Below are 14,459 nucleotides of genomic sequence, written 5' to 3' on the forward strand. Positions count from 1 at the left end.
TGATCACTAGAAAGATCTGCCAAATAATTAGTACAACAGACATACTAGGATAGAATGGCAGCAACACTAGGCTGGTGCTAAAATAATTACACAAATACAGGCTGGAAAGAGAGGCTTCCAGTGCCAATGTTACAATACCTGACTCTTGCTCAGTCTGGAGTTGCAGGGTTAAACGCTTCTGCTCCTTTCCCCCTCCCTCCCTCCTCTCCACATCAGCCTCAGCCTGTCAGCAGCAGCAGTACCGGATGAGCAGGAGAGTGAACTTGCCGCACAGCACGGAGCTTAGTGAGTAATAATTCAGCAGCAGGTTTTTGCGGCTTTGGATCTTCAGCTGCACCGTGACCTTCGGCGCTGTTAAGGGGGCCCGGCTAATTTGAAAAGTGAAACACAGCTGAGCCGGGCCCCCCTTCAGGCCCGGGCCCGGTACAGCTGTACCCCCAGTGCCCCCCTGATGGCGGCCCTGGGTATGGGACCCATTATCCAGAATGTTCGGGACCCAAGGTTTTCCGGATAAGGCATCTCTCTGTAATTTGGAATTCCATACATTAAGTCTGTTTAATATTAATTTAAACATTAATTAAAACCAATGGGATTGTTTTTGCCACTAATAAGGATTCATTGTCTTAGTTTGGACCAAATACAAGTTACTGTTTTTTTTAATAAAGGGGTTGTTCACCTCTGAGTTAACTTTTAGTATGGATGTAGAAAGTGATATTCTGCAACTGTTTTTCACGTTTTATTATTTATGCTTTTTGAGTTAGATATTTATTCATGGGCTCTCCAGCAATCTGGTTGCTAGAGTCCAAATTGCCCAAGCAACCATGCATTGACTTTAATAAGAGACTGGAATATGAATAGGAGAGGCCTGAATAGAAAGATAAGTAATAAAAAAGTATCAATTACAAATTTGTAGCCTTACGGTGCATTTGTGTTTCGATGGGGTCAGTGACCCCCATTTGAAAGCTAGAAATGGTCAGAAGAAGGAGGCAAATAATTCAATAACTATAAAAAATTAAGGACAATTGAAAAGTTGCTTATAAGCCATCGTATAACATACTTGACTTAAAGGTGAACCACCCCTTTAAAGAGAGAAAGGAAATCAACATCTGAATTATTTTATTAAAATGAAGTCTGTTAAGTATTTGGAACCCTTTCAACACAAGACGTCTCTCAAAATACAGTAGGAACAAATTTGTGCAAAAAAAGTGCAAAGTTTGCTGCAGGTGTAGTCACCTATAGCACCAACAAGCAGGAAACATTTACTGTTCACCTGTTTAAAATCAAGCATTTCATTGGTTGGTATGGTTAATGTTAATACATATAGGGAATAGTTTCTGATGTTGTCTATAGTGGCGTAACTACTGTGGAGACAGGGGGTGAGACTGCACCAGGGATCTTGGCATGCAACATTGGAAAGGGGATAACAGGTTGTACAGAGAGGACAGAGTTGCCACCTTTTCTTCTGATCCATAATAGCAAACACTGCGAGGTAGGAGAGGGGTGGAGGGGGCGGAGCCATGCCATAAAGGGGCAGGGCTTGCCATAAACAGGTAAAGCGGTTCAAGATCTGGTGAGAAGGCATGACCTGAGAGCATAGAAGGGGAGTAGTGAGAGTGGATTGAAGGCAGAACAAATAGGGATTGAAAAAAGGAAAACTATACCCCCAAAATGAACACTTAAGCAACAGATAGTTTACATAATATTAAGTGACAAATTAAAGAATCTTATCAAACTGGTCTATATATTTAAGTAAATATTGTCCTTTTACATCTCTTGCCTTGAACCCCCATTTCGTGATGGTCTGTGTGCTGCCTCAGAGATCACCTGACCAGAAAAACTACAACTATAACAGGAAGAAGTGTTTAAGCAAAAGACACAACTCTCTCTGTTAATTGGCTCATGTGACCTGTATAGTTTGTTTGTGTGCACAGTGAATCGTAAGATCCCAGGGGACAGCCTTTATTTTTTAAAATGGCAATTATCTATTTAGGATTAACCAGTGGCACATACTACTAGAAAAGTATATAAATTATGAAAATGGTTTATTAACATAAAGCAGGGTTTTACACATGAGCTGTTTTATGCAATATCTTTTTATAAAGACCTACATTGTTTGGGGGGTATAGTTTTCCTTTAATAATGGTCTTGGCTGGTAATTTACCAGCTAGGCCAAGTAAATACAGACCAGATTGGTTAACTCTAGCTGAAGCTAGTGACCCAGTTGTAAATTTTGCTCCCAGGCCCATGGGTTAGAGTCCTGCGGTACCCTGCGGGTTGCGTTTAGATGTTCCAGGTGCAGGTATACCCGCAGGTCGGCGGTTCTGCGGGTTGCGCCGCGGGTCTTCTCAATATCGATATTCACTCCTTTCTTCTGGTCATGTCTACTTCCGATGACGTCACTTCCGGTTTACAATGACAGCACTTCCTGTTTTACTCCTTTTTTTTGGGATCACGTCTACTTCCGATGATGTCACTTCCGGTTTACAATGACAGCACTTCCTGATTCTTGATGGTCAGCGGGTCCAGGTTGCGAATAAGGTACTTGCGGGTACGGTCGGGTAGCGGGTCCAAGCGGGTAAGAATGCGGGTTGCAGGTACGGGTCAGGTTCGGGTCCCAAAAAATGGACCCGCGCAGGACTCTACCATGGGTGTTTTGCTCTGCCACTAGTTGTCTACCAATTTTCTATACAAATACTGGAAATTAACATGCATCATATCTGCAAAATGCTATGTAATATGTCAGCATATAAGGATAAAAGATAATAACGGCGTTATAATTTCCTTCTAAACCAAATTAGACAATATCGGCCTGTTTCTCAATTCAGCATGAAACGTCGGTGCTATAGATGCTTGCACCAGTTCCCACACTGGCAGAGGACAGCGGACCCAGCTAATGCGGGTTAACCCTGCTGTGCAGAAATCAGCATTGTGACCCCGTCTCATTACATGCACATCAAGGAGAGAAAAAAGGGTTAAGTTGTGCATACTGTATTTAAGGAAGTCAGCACAATGGCAGGAGCCTTGGCCAGGAAACAGCAGCCAGAGATCATGTGCAGGCACTTGCTTCTAAAGCTTTCTTAACCCCACTGTGACTTATCACGGCTCCCTCCGGATCACGGACACAAACAAAGTCCATTCTGTTTAGGACTGTCAGTGTATTGTGTATTGTTACCATTTCTCATGTACGGTACTAGTTATTGATCTCCTGCACACGTAAAGACATTTAAAGCGCAGATAGCCAGCAATACACAAGCACATACACACTGAAATATTTATTTGGACATGTGCTAATCTGATCAGCAATAACACAAGTCACAGCGGAGTCCACTTTAGGGAGTACAAAGGCTTCCGATATAAATCAAGAACATGTTGCAAATTAAAGCCGAGATCAAAAGCAAAGAAGTGCTGACGGAGTTAACAGCAATTTGGCAAGTTTTTCATTAGCAAAGTGCACGGAAGGCAAAATATTTTGTGCAGCCAATTGCAACATGTAACAGTTTCTGTGCCGGCTACAAAGATAGAACGTTGACGTGTAAACACGCAGCTCGATTTTGCATTGTTAGGACCGGAAAATGTAAATTCTTGCAGCGCTGGCACTCATTTCCCCAACTGTCAGCACCAGAGAATTTACAGTCTACACTGCAAGTATAGAATATACAATCCTATTGATTCCACGGGGATGGCCCTCCCTTCCTTTCTCTCGCTCAATCTTGCTTTATGGCCGAGCATCGAGCTCTCAATTTTCAGATCTCAGTGCCTGAATATCCTAATCCAAACCTAACTTTTTAGATCACTGCAGGATTTTCACTCATTAACATGATTATCACAGTAAATTATTTTTAAAAAAACTACTAAGTCCACAGCAATTTCAAAAAGCATATGGGGCTGCTCTTTTTTTCTATTTAAAGGAGAACTAAAGCCTAACTGAAGAAGTAGTCTAGAAATGTTGTACATTATGTTTTGGGCTTCTGTACCAGCCCAAGGCAACCACAGCCGTTTATAAATAAAGATTTGTGTCTCCAAAGATGCCCCAGTAGCTCCCCATCTGCTTTTCTGCTGATTCACTGCACATGCTCTGTGCTGCTGTCACTTACTGAGCTTAGGGACCCACTACTCACAATATACAGTACACATAGAATAGAAATGTCATAATATAAGGCTGATTAGTAATTAATACATACAATTACTACATGGCAGCACAGAAACCAGTGCAATTAGCATCAGAATTTAATAATTAGCCCTGTAGCTTCAGCTTATATTACAGACCAACCTCATTTTCTGCTTGATAATTTGACACAACCCCTAAGCTTAGCTTCTCAACAGCTGCTCAGAGCCCACTGAGTATGTGAGTGTCACAGATACATTCCAAGATGGTGACCCCCTGTGACAAGTTTGTAGTCCTGGATCATTGCTGCTATTGACAAGCTGAAACTTTAGGCTGGTGCAATAAGTTAATTTTTAGCCATAATCATTTTTAGGGTTTAGTTCTCCTTCAACAAAATCTCCGTATAAAATGCCATCTCAAACATATTCAAGTTTATAGTTAACAAACTTGAATTTGAGTTCTAGCAAACAGAAAAACAAGGAAAAGAAAATTTGAAAAAAAAAAAATCTTTCCCACCTAAAATCTAATGAAATTCTATAGAAGTCAGTAGGGACTTGTAATAAAGTTTATGATTTAACACATTTATCAAACCAGATACCAGTCACGAGACACTTGTGTAAAATGTAAATAAAAAGATGGGATGATTTGCAAATCATTTAAACCCTATATTTAATTGTAAATAATACAAAGACAACATATCAAATGTTGAAACTTTTAAATAGGTTTCAAAAAAGTTGGGACAACAAGAACAACATTCCTCAATGTAATATTACAAAGTGAAGAAAATCTGGAGACATCTCTATGCAAAGGACAAGACTGAAAGTCAATATTGAATGGCCGTGATCATCAGGCCTGGTTTTGCAGTGGAAACCACTGAATGAGCTCAGGAATATTTTGTACTCATTATGTGCATGCCTGTGCCCCAACATGGCCGCTCAAACTGGTAGCTCCCTCCCAGTGCGGGAGTCCTAGCACTGACGTGGGGCAATCAAAAAAAAAACAAAAAAAACTAATTACCACCAACTGGAGTGTGGGCTCTATTAGCCGACACCTTAGGGTGGAGAAAATATTTTGACCCAACAGGTGCCCTTTAAAGAACATGTATAGCCTACATTTGCCTACCATGTATATAAGTTGGGGATATCTTCCTCACCTACGCCACATCATTTGTACTGCATATACCCCCTCCATTTGCCAGCACCATCACATTTTCCTAAAACAAATAGCAGCATTCACCCGGTGGCCATTTTCCCTCTGACACATCATCAGTAACATTGAGACATGTATGCTGTACATTTCATGCAATACAGAATGCAAGTTTACACAGGCACAACATACTTTGATAAAAAGTTCTGCTGGGGTCGAGCACTGTAATGGTTAAGCGGAGCTCAGGAGAGGTGGTCAGGAGAAAAAAAAAAGGATCAGACAGCTAGTGTTTCTACAGGAACCAGCAATGCTCTCTCTTCATTGGTTGTAAGATTGGAGGGTGTGATTAGTAATCTGAGCTGAGAAGAACTGAGCATGCTCATAAATCAACAGCCACAGCAAATTCCTGAGGGAGGGGGCAGAGTGGATTAGAGGAGTAGAAGGATTTCTAAGTGATTAAGGGGATGCTGCAGCCTTACTGTTAACCTTTTAACAACCAGAGTGGCAGTTATCTAAAAAATTTAAATTGGCTGCTCACAGATAACATTTTTGTGGAGGGGGTTTACATGTCCTTTAAAGACAACATCTGTGATGGCATGGAGGTCATTATTGCACATGGCTTGGGTAGCTGGCACATCTGGAAAGGCACTATTAATAGTGAACAATGTATACAGGTTTTGGAGCAACATATGCTGCCATCCAGACTTTGTCTTTCAGGAAAGCCTTGCTTATTTCAACAGGAGAGTATCAAACTGGATTCTGCACATATTAAACCAGCATAGCTCCATAGCAGAAGAGTCTGGTTATAATGTGGCCTGCAGTCTAGACCTAACACCCATTGAAAATAGTTGGTGCATTATGAAACAACAAATACAGCTGAAATCCTTTATCAGGCAAGAATGGAACAACATTTAACTACATCAATTGGTCCCATCAGCTCCCAAAAGGTTACACAGAGTGTTGTTAAAAGAAGAGGTGATGCAACACAGTGGGAAACATGCCCCTCACCTCACAAGTGTTGCTGGTTTTAAATGCAAAATGAGCATATGTTTAATAGGAAACAACTTCTCAGCTTCAATGTTTGATATGTTGCATTTGTACTATTTAAATAAATGTAGGGTTTAAAAGATTTGAAAATTATCACTTTCCATTTTAGATATTTTTTGAAAAAGGGAGTTGCTTTTATCAGTTGAACACCATTAATTTCTGCTGAGCAGCAGTGCTGTGCGATATCCTTGCATGCCAATAGTTGGCATCCTAAATCCTTGCGGTGTATCATAGGATGCCTTTCAAGAGCAGGCAATGTCCCTCGAGGACACATTTATTGAGAGCAGTTATAGAATGGAACATAAGAAAAAATCAAATGATAGGGTAGTCCTGTCCCATAGAAGTCAGCTTTTTAGGACTCAAGGATGGAATAGGGGTATAAAAAACAGAGTGTTAGGAAGTGCTGGGCTATTTGTTAAAATATCTGGAACTGAAAGATGCTCTAGAGAGGCGGCCCACAACCTTTTTTCCCCCATTAACCACATTTAAATATTAAAGGAAAATTTAAAAAGTTGTAGAGCAACACAAGCATGCACAAAAGTTACTGCAGTTGCCAAATATGGGCTGTTACTGGCAGCTACTGATAGCCCCTATTTGGACTAACAGCCTACAGGACTCTCGATACACCAGGTTTTTATGAAACTAAACTTGCCTTCTACGCAGGAATTCAAAAATAAGCACCTGCTTTATAAGTGAAAACCATGTTAAGTTCCTACAATTTAGGTTTAACTTATGGTACAAAACGATACTGTAACTGCAATACCAGGGGTATAATACCTAGCAACCACCGGGAGCAGGGCAAAACACAGAGAAAACCACGTGTGCTGCAGGGATTCGATTCTTGGAGCAGTCCGCAACAATAGAAAGAAGGTAAAAGGGATGTAAAATCTGATGACGTGGATTTTTACAAAGGTGAAGCAATCATCGTTTTACAAATTATTGATAAGTGTGAGACTGAAAGGTAGACTTTGAGGCAAATCTGTATAGATGTGAGGTATACTGGGTTTCTAATTTTAAAACAACAGACACATGGGAATATGAACAGAGAATAACCGTTGTCATGTTTCTATTAATGTTGTTTTTGGATGATCTGTACAGTTTATGCTCTCCTCTACAGGTATTATGTGAATTCATGTTTGTTTAGATTATGTTGATGATGGTTTCATTTCTTGGATGGATTATGAAACACTTTTTGACTATAACTATAAATGGGAGAGAGAGAGAGAGAGAGAGAGAGAGAGAGAGAGAGAGAGAGAGAGAGAGGGTAAGGGAAATGTCTCTTGCTGATTCATACAGTATGGCATGGAGGAGACTATTTCACATACTTTCTCTTTCACTCTCTGCTAAATATGTCCCTTTATTTCCAGAAATAAAGAGCTGATAGCAGGGGCGAGGGATTAGGATAAGGACAAAGGCTGAAACTTTCATTTTATTTTACGTCTAAGAAACAATACTCCCTATCTACTTAGAGACTTCCGGTATGAACTTGGCCGGTTGAGATCATTTTTACAGGCTTAAGTCAGACTGAACTCTTTTTTCCGTTTAGTGCTGGGGAAAAGGAGAAACTGCAGCCAGATAAAAATTTCAACATCACATTTCGAGTTTAAAAAAACAGTGATAGAATGTCAGGTTTCATATAATAGCATCACAAGTATGCCTCGTGATGAGTTTGGTCTATCTGTTGCAGAGGGAAAAAAACAAATGTGATCAGCAATCAGAATGACTTATGATGGTGCCGTTTGTTTGCCAAGGTTGATATCAGAGCAAGAGAGTAGATTGTACCAACTGATTAAGTGTTCAGCCTGTCAAATTTACTCCTAGCTAAAAATGTGGCGCATAGAAATCTGCCTCCAACACAACCTTTAAAAACAAAGGCACTTGTGAGAATATTTTGCAACTGTTTGATCCTCATAGGATGCCCTGGAGGCTACAGACGTTTTTATCCTGCAATTTTGGTGAAGAAAAAATGAGACAGCTAAAAACGTAACCAGTTTTTCTATACCCCTATGGCACCGCTTTAAAGCAATACTCGTAGATAGTGGTTGTTTTGAATACACATTTTAAGAGTAGTAAATGGCCATGGTCACATCTCCTGAAATTGCCTAATGGACCATTACCCTAAAGGGACACTATTGATTGCTTTTTCAATCACTTTATACTATTTGAAGTATTTCATAATTTGACATTCTACCACAAAAATCGTAGGAAATGCCACTACTGCAAAGAGCCCTAGAAATTAATGAAACCAACACTCCGCATGTCTTTAAAATCAAATTAAATCACATCCACTGCCTGCTCAGAAGTCTAGGTTTTCTAAAGTAATTACATCTGCCACATCAAGCCTCCTGCACATCCAACTAGTGGACACAATCATGGTATTAGTATTATTAAAATGTAATCCAAAAAATTTAGCAGTTCAAAACTCCTGCCTTCTCCCTGTTTCCATCAACCAATTTACCATATTTATACAGCTGTGTCTGAAACAATCTTAAAGGGGTTTGTTCGCCTAAAATCAACTTGTAGTATGAGGTAGAGATTGATATTTGTAATAGGTTTTTGTTTTTTATTATTTGTTATTTTACTTTTTATTTAGCAACTCTCCAGATTGCAGTCGTTTTTTTTTCACATTTTTTCATTAATCTGGTTGCAAGGGTCCGAATTACTTTAGCAACCATGAATGAGAGACTTGAATATGAACAGGAGAGGGTCTAATTAGAAAGAGGAGTAATATAAAGTATCAATAACAATACATTTGTAGCCTTACACAGTGTTTGTTTTTAGATGGGGTCAATAGCTCTCATTTGAAGCCTGGAAAAGTGTCAGAAGGAAAAGAATTCAAAAACTATAAAAAAGAAAAAATGAAGGCCAATTATGTTATTTAAGATTGGGCAATCGATAACATACTAAAAGTTTACTTAAAAGGTGAACCACCCCATTAAAGGAGACCGTGCTGTTATGACCACCATCCTCCAAATGCTCAACCACTTAAAGTCTGTAATAAACAAGAAATAATTACAAGAACCTATAAAGCAGGAGTGCCTACTCTTTACTAATGTGAGGTCTACTTTTAGTGATGTTGTCCCATTATGATCTACATCCATAAAAGCATTGTTAGCATTCTGTTCCATGGAAAATATTACAAAGAGATACTGACACCAGAAATTAAACCTTTTCTTTGAATGCTTTCTATAATTTTTCCATAAAAGTTTTACAGATGCTTTTACATTACCCATCTGATCCCCCATGTTGCTCTCTGGGAGTGCTGCCATATTTGAGCTTCAGCAGTCTGTTAGCATTAGAAACTCTGACATGTTGAGAAGGGACAGTCAGGTTGGCAAAAGTCAGGTTTAGGAACTTCAAGTAACAATTACTTACAACAGCAGCCCTGAGTGAGCTATATGTAACTTTTAATGTACATTAATATTTTGAATAATATTTTTTTAGTGTCTGTATCACTTTAAATATGGATTTATGAGAAAATGTATATTGTTATATTTAAACATATATTTCTTATGTAAGTGATTTAGACAAACTGTTTGTTGACGAGTGTCTTGAAATCTACTGATCACCAGCTAAAGGTCTACTGGTAGATCCCGATCTTCCTTTTGGGCACCCCTGTTATACACCATCTTTCCAAGTTTGGTCCTGAGTTCTCATTTACCATATTGCCAAAACTGAAATTCCCCATACTTATCTACTTTTTTTCTCTTTTTGTGGCTTTTGAGTGATTTAGGTTTTTTGGGAGCAGATCTCCAGTCATTCTGGTTGCTACAATCCAATTTACCTTAGAAACCAGGCAGTTTTAATGAGGGACTGACAACTTGTTGGCCATTTGTGTGGTATCCAGGAGCCATTTAACAGAAAACTAGGTGGACTGCAGACATCTTACCATATAGATACATTAAATAAAATTAATATATAAATGATAGTACCTTTTAGACCACACTTTTGGCACTTAAAATACCAAAAAAATTACAGTTCCATTTTTTAAAATTGTATTTTATTAGTAAATGAAATCTAAAACATACAGGCGCAACCTATTTGGCTCATCTCAAACATAAGGAAAGAAATTGGCAAGAAGACAATAGTGATAATAATCTAGAAGTTAGAGGAAACCAGTTGCTTACCAGTAAAGATGAGGCCTGGGTGATAGATAATAACCTCAACACAACATTTATATTAATGCTGGGGTTTATTTCCTCATGGCACATGCCTGCCAAACAAAATGTACAAGTGACTGGGGGTTTGTGGAGGAATGTTAAAGAACAATAAACATGACAAAAAAGTTAAAGCAGAAATAAAAAATGTGGACTAAGCTACCAATACAGACACAGGGCGGATTTTCGTGCAAAAATGTACCCCCTCTGTCTGTCCGCGCATTCTAAAAATGGAACTGAAGCAGAAATGTATGACAAGCATTAAGGGATATTGTTTTTCCTATTATCTACAGTGGGAGCTGTGAAGTTGTGGGATTCTCTCTGAATGACTTGTAATGGCTCTAGATTGTTCTAAAAAAATTTTTATTTGTTTTTAGCAAGTGAAAAAGAAATACAAGGTTACTGAAATTAACCCTTATTACCACGTTGACCCAGGCATTGGTGCCATTGGACTTTTGGGGTCAGGAAAGAATTTTTACCCCTCTGATGCAAATTAGAGAGGCTTTAGATGGATTTGACTTCTTCTGGACCTTTTCAAAGCTAGGAAGCTAGCTAGTTGAAACTGATTGATGAGTTTTCTTTTCAGTCTCATCTATTAACTAACAATAGGTAACTTTAAAAATGTTATGAGTCACTCCTTTAAGAGGGAAATGGATTGAATTATAGTATTCAATACATGTCAACAGTTTTAAACACCTGATGTACAGACCAGTTAGTCTGACATCTGTAGCTGGGATGAGCTACATCAGTCACAGCTTTTTAAACAATACTAAAGATCTACACAATTTTGTATACTGCATACTGAGTTCTTATTTTGTGGGCACCTATACACATACCAAAATTGTCAGCTGCTCCACTAAAGATAGTGGTACTTAAAGTGGTGTTGGCTAAACACCTTTGACACAAGTGGAACAAAACCAAGTAAAATACTGCAAAGCGGAATCCGCCCTACAAACACCGAAGTACCAGGTAGGTTGAAAAGTGGTTTCCTTTTTATATCTTAATGCCGATTTATCTTCATATGATGTATAAAAGCCTCCAGACAGGGTATGAAAACATAGGAATCAGACATGAATGTGATGTCCTGATAAAATGGCATTTCATCTTGTTGTAAGGCAAGTATTATCAATGCTACGACCTCACAAAAACCAGGATCACATACCTTTAAAGTGGTCAGACAGCGTCAGTTACAACTACGTGCCATTGAATACACCTTTTTACGAAGAAATATTCTATTCAATGTTTTTTTGTGCTGCTTTAATGGAAATGTCCCCAAAATCTTGCTTGTACCACCCAATCTTTCCACCCACTGCTCATTTGTTATACAGACAGTGACCAAAGAAGATCTATGGGAAGCTTTAAAATGGTTTTAAGGCAAATTTAATTCAAGTGACTTGTTATTTTTTTTGTTGCCTACGTGAGAGGAGTTGGTTTAAAAAAAAAAAAAAAAAAAAGACTCATTCTCTAAGGCGGCAATAGTGTGCCCCGTAGGGCCCATGCAAGTCCAAACTTCCAAGAAGGACATGCTCTGTATGTTGCCCCATGCACGGTCAATGAGCCCCCTTTAACTGTTGGCAACTGCTTTAAAAATATCATGCCACTACATTGTAGGAAATGTTCTCTTATTAAATACAGAAACACAGATTCTACATTGCCAGCATTCTTTTAAACGCCTTGCCAACAGAGAATAAGCTACATTACTGGTCTTTATTGATATTGGGTTTTCAGATAATACCACACCCATTAAATAAGGAGTATATAAGGCTATAACATCAGACCAGACTGTGGAGAAATACTCAAAATTGCCCCAATGGACTGTAAGCAGTCTGTACCAACAGTAATCATTAGGGAGATGTCACAATGGGCCACTATGGCAGCAGACGCCCCACATTCACCTGACTGTAGCCCATAGAGCAGCCATCCATACAACTATTGCCTGAGAAATGTCGAAATTCTCGATTATTAGTCGATTTACTTTAAAGTCTATGCGGTGGTGCTTTTTTTGGGGCCCAAAGCAGCCCCATGTGCCTAATGTCACGCCAGGTTGTTTTTCTGCCATTGGGGAAACGCCCGAAATCACCCATTCTGCCTGCCATTGAAGGACACCATTTTGTTTTTGTCTGAAAAATGCCTGTGGGAAGAATGATGGCACTTTCCTCAGAGCTAAAGTGTCCCCATGAGCCATTACCCTTATTCTCAATAGGGAGCGGCTGCAACACCAGCCTAAAGGGCAAATAAAATTGGTCAGAACTCTTTCCCATTATCCACCCACTAATCTTCTTCTATAGGGACTGAAATCTGTATTTTATTAAACATAATGAATCCATGTGCCATGGGGGGCGGTGTTTATGGGGAAATATACACACATACATACATATATATATATATATATTGCTATTCTGGGCAGGGATTGTAGAAGAGGAGGCAAAGTTGATGCATGAGGAGCAGAAGTGCACTGACTGGAGAGAAGGATGTGAGGGAAAGGCCTAGGAGTGAGGCGCAACAGGGCTCGTGGGTGTGGCCCTCAGACAAAGCCCATCTCTAGTCCCTCACATTTCTCTCCTGCTCCCCCTCAATCCGCTACTCTGACAGGATGGCACATACCATTACCATGGGGGGGGGGGTCGCTTGTGAGCGAACCAAACGAGGAGCTTCACAGCAGCCGGTTATTGAGAACATGACTGACTGATGTTCAAAGATAGAGAGAGAGAGAAGGATTCAGAGAGATGAAACATTTACCCGCAACTCTCCATCTCCTCCCAAAGCGCCGTTTTCTCCATAGAGAAAAGCATTCCAGGATGCCGGGTCAGTGACATGAAAGGATTGGGGCTACACCCTAAGCTCGGAGGAGCAGCCCATGTGCTGCCAGTGTAAGGGAGCGGCAGGTACAGAGTGGAACAGGTGTGCGACCCCTACTGCAGCCTGTGCGACCCACCCCCGGTTGCTAAAGTAGAGCCATTGAGGCAACTGCTACTCACCTGCCTGTCAGTCACCCCCTCTCCCAGCTCCTCCACGATGCCCGCACACTCCATGCCCAGGGAGACGGGCAGAGAGGGCAGCCGATCGTACACTCCCTGTCTGGCCATCAAGTCGGCAAAGTTGAGCCCGCAGGCTTTCACTCGCACCAGCACCTCCCCGGCTTTAGGGACGGGCGATCCCTTCTTTACTTGCAGCTTCACTTTATCGTATCCCCCGTGGGCAGAGAGGAGCAGAGATTTGTACGTTGTCTCGGGCTGAGCCGCCGCCGCCTCCTCCTCAGCTGCTGCTGCCTCCGCCGCTGTCTCCGGCTGCTCCTCAGCCTTATTACTCTCCTCAGCCTTCATCTCCTCGGGTTTATTAGTCTCCTCGGGCTTATTAGTCTCCTCAGACTTATTAGTCTCCTCACAAGGCGGCGGCTGCTGCTCGGGCTGGGCAGGGGCAGTTTGTTGCGCAGACATGTCTGGTCGCTGGGCGGCTGCAGGACAGTGAGAGAGAGAGTGTGAGTCGGTGATTGAGGAGCGATACAATGGGAGAGTGGGAGGAAGAGCGGCTGCCTGTCAGCTGAGGATTGGGAGGAAGGAGCCAATGCAGCTGACTGCCCTTTATCCCGCCTAGTTAAAGAGACAGCGCAGAGGTGGGGGCACCCGGCACATACATATACACAGTCCTCCTTCAGCTCCTCTGCACCCACTCACTTCATATCAGCACAAGTCACTGATGTGAGATAGACATATCATTAGCATCACACTCACTTGCAGCAAACATCTGTCTCTGGCAGGCACATGAGCCTTACTGGGACCCGTACCCAGATATACCCCAATACAAAGCCTGTAGGGTCTGACGTATGGACTCAGCTGGAGAATTACACACGAGCCCTTGGCAACAGCGGCCAGTCTGCCCTTAGAGAAGTTTGGAAATGAAAGCGAGGGTATGAATGGTTGCTACTGGCAACAGCACTCTGCAGCGAGGCTCTTGTGTGGCTAAATGAGCCTCTATGTGTTTCTCTTGTCACTGGTGTAACTTCT

The 14,459-nt window shown here is 40.9% G+C and overlaps 1 protein-coding gene across 1 annotated transcript in view; it reads right to left on the reverse strand.

Annotated features, from left to right (window-relative positions):
* Positions 1-13,915, reverse strand: part of vat1.L (vesicle amine transport 1 L homeolog) — a gene marked incomplete at its 5' end in the record, with an annotated part of 34,560 nt that extends 20,645 nt beyond the window's left edge. The window contains 1 exon segment of the mRNA NM_001092503.1: positions 13,434-13,915. Within this exon segment, the coding sequence (NP_001085972.1) occupies positions 13,434-13,778 (345 nt within the window).
* Positions 13,916-14,459: the final 544 nt, after the last annotated feature.

Source organism: Xenopus laevis, chromosome 9_10L (assembly GCF_017654675.1).
Source record: "Xenopus laevis strain J_2021 chromosome 9_10L, Xenopus_laevis_v10.1, whole genome shotgun sequence".
Taxonomy (NCBI): Eukaryota; Metazoa; Chordata; class Amphibia; order Anura; family Pipidae; genus Xenopus; species Xenopus laevis.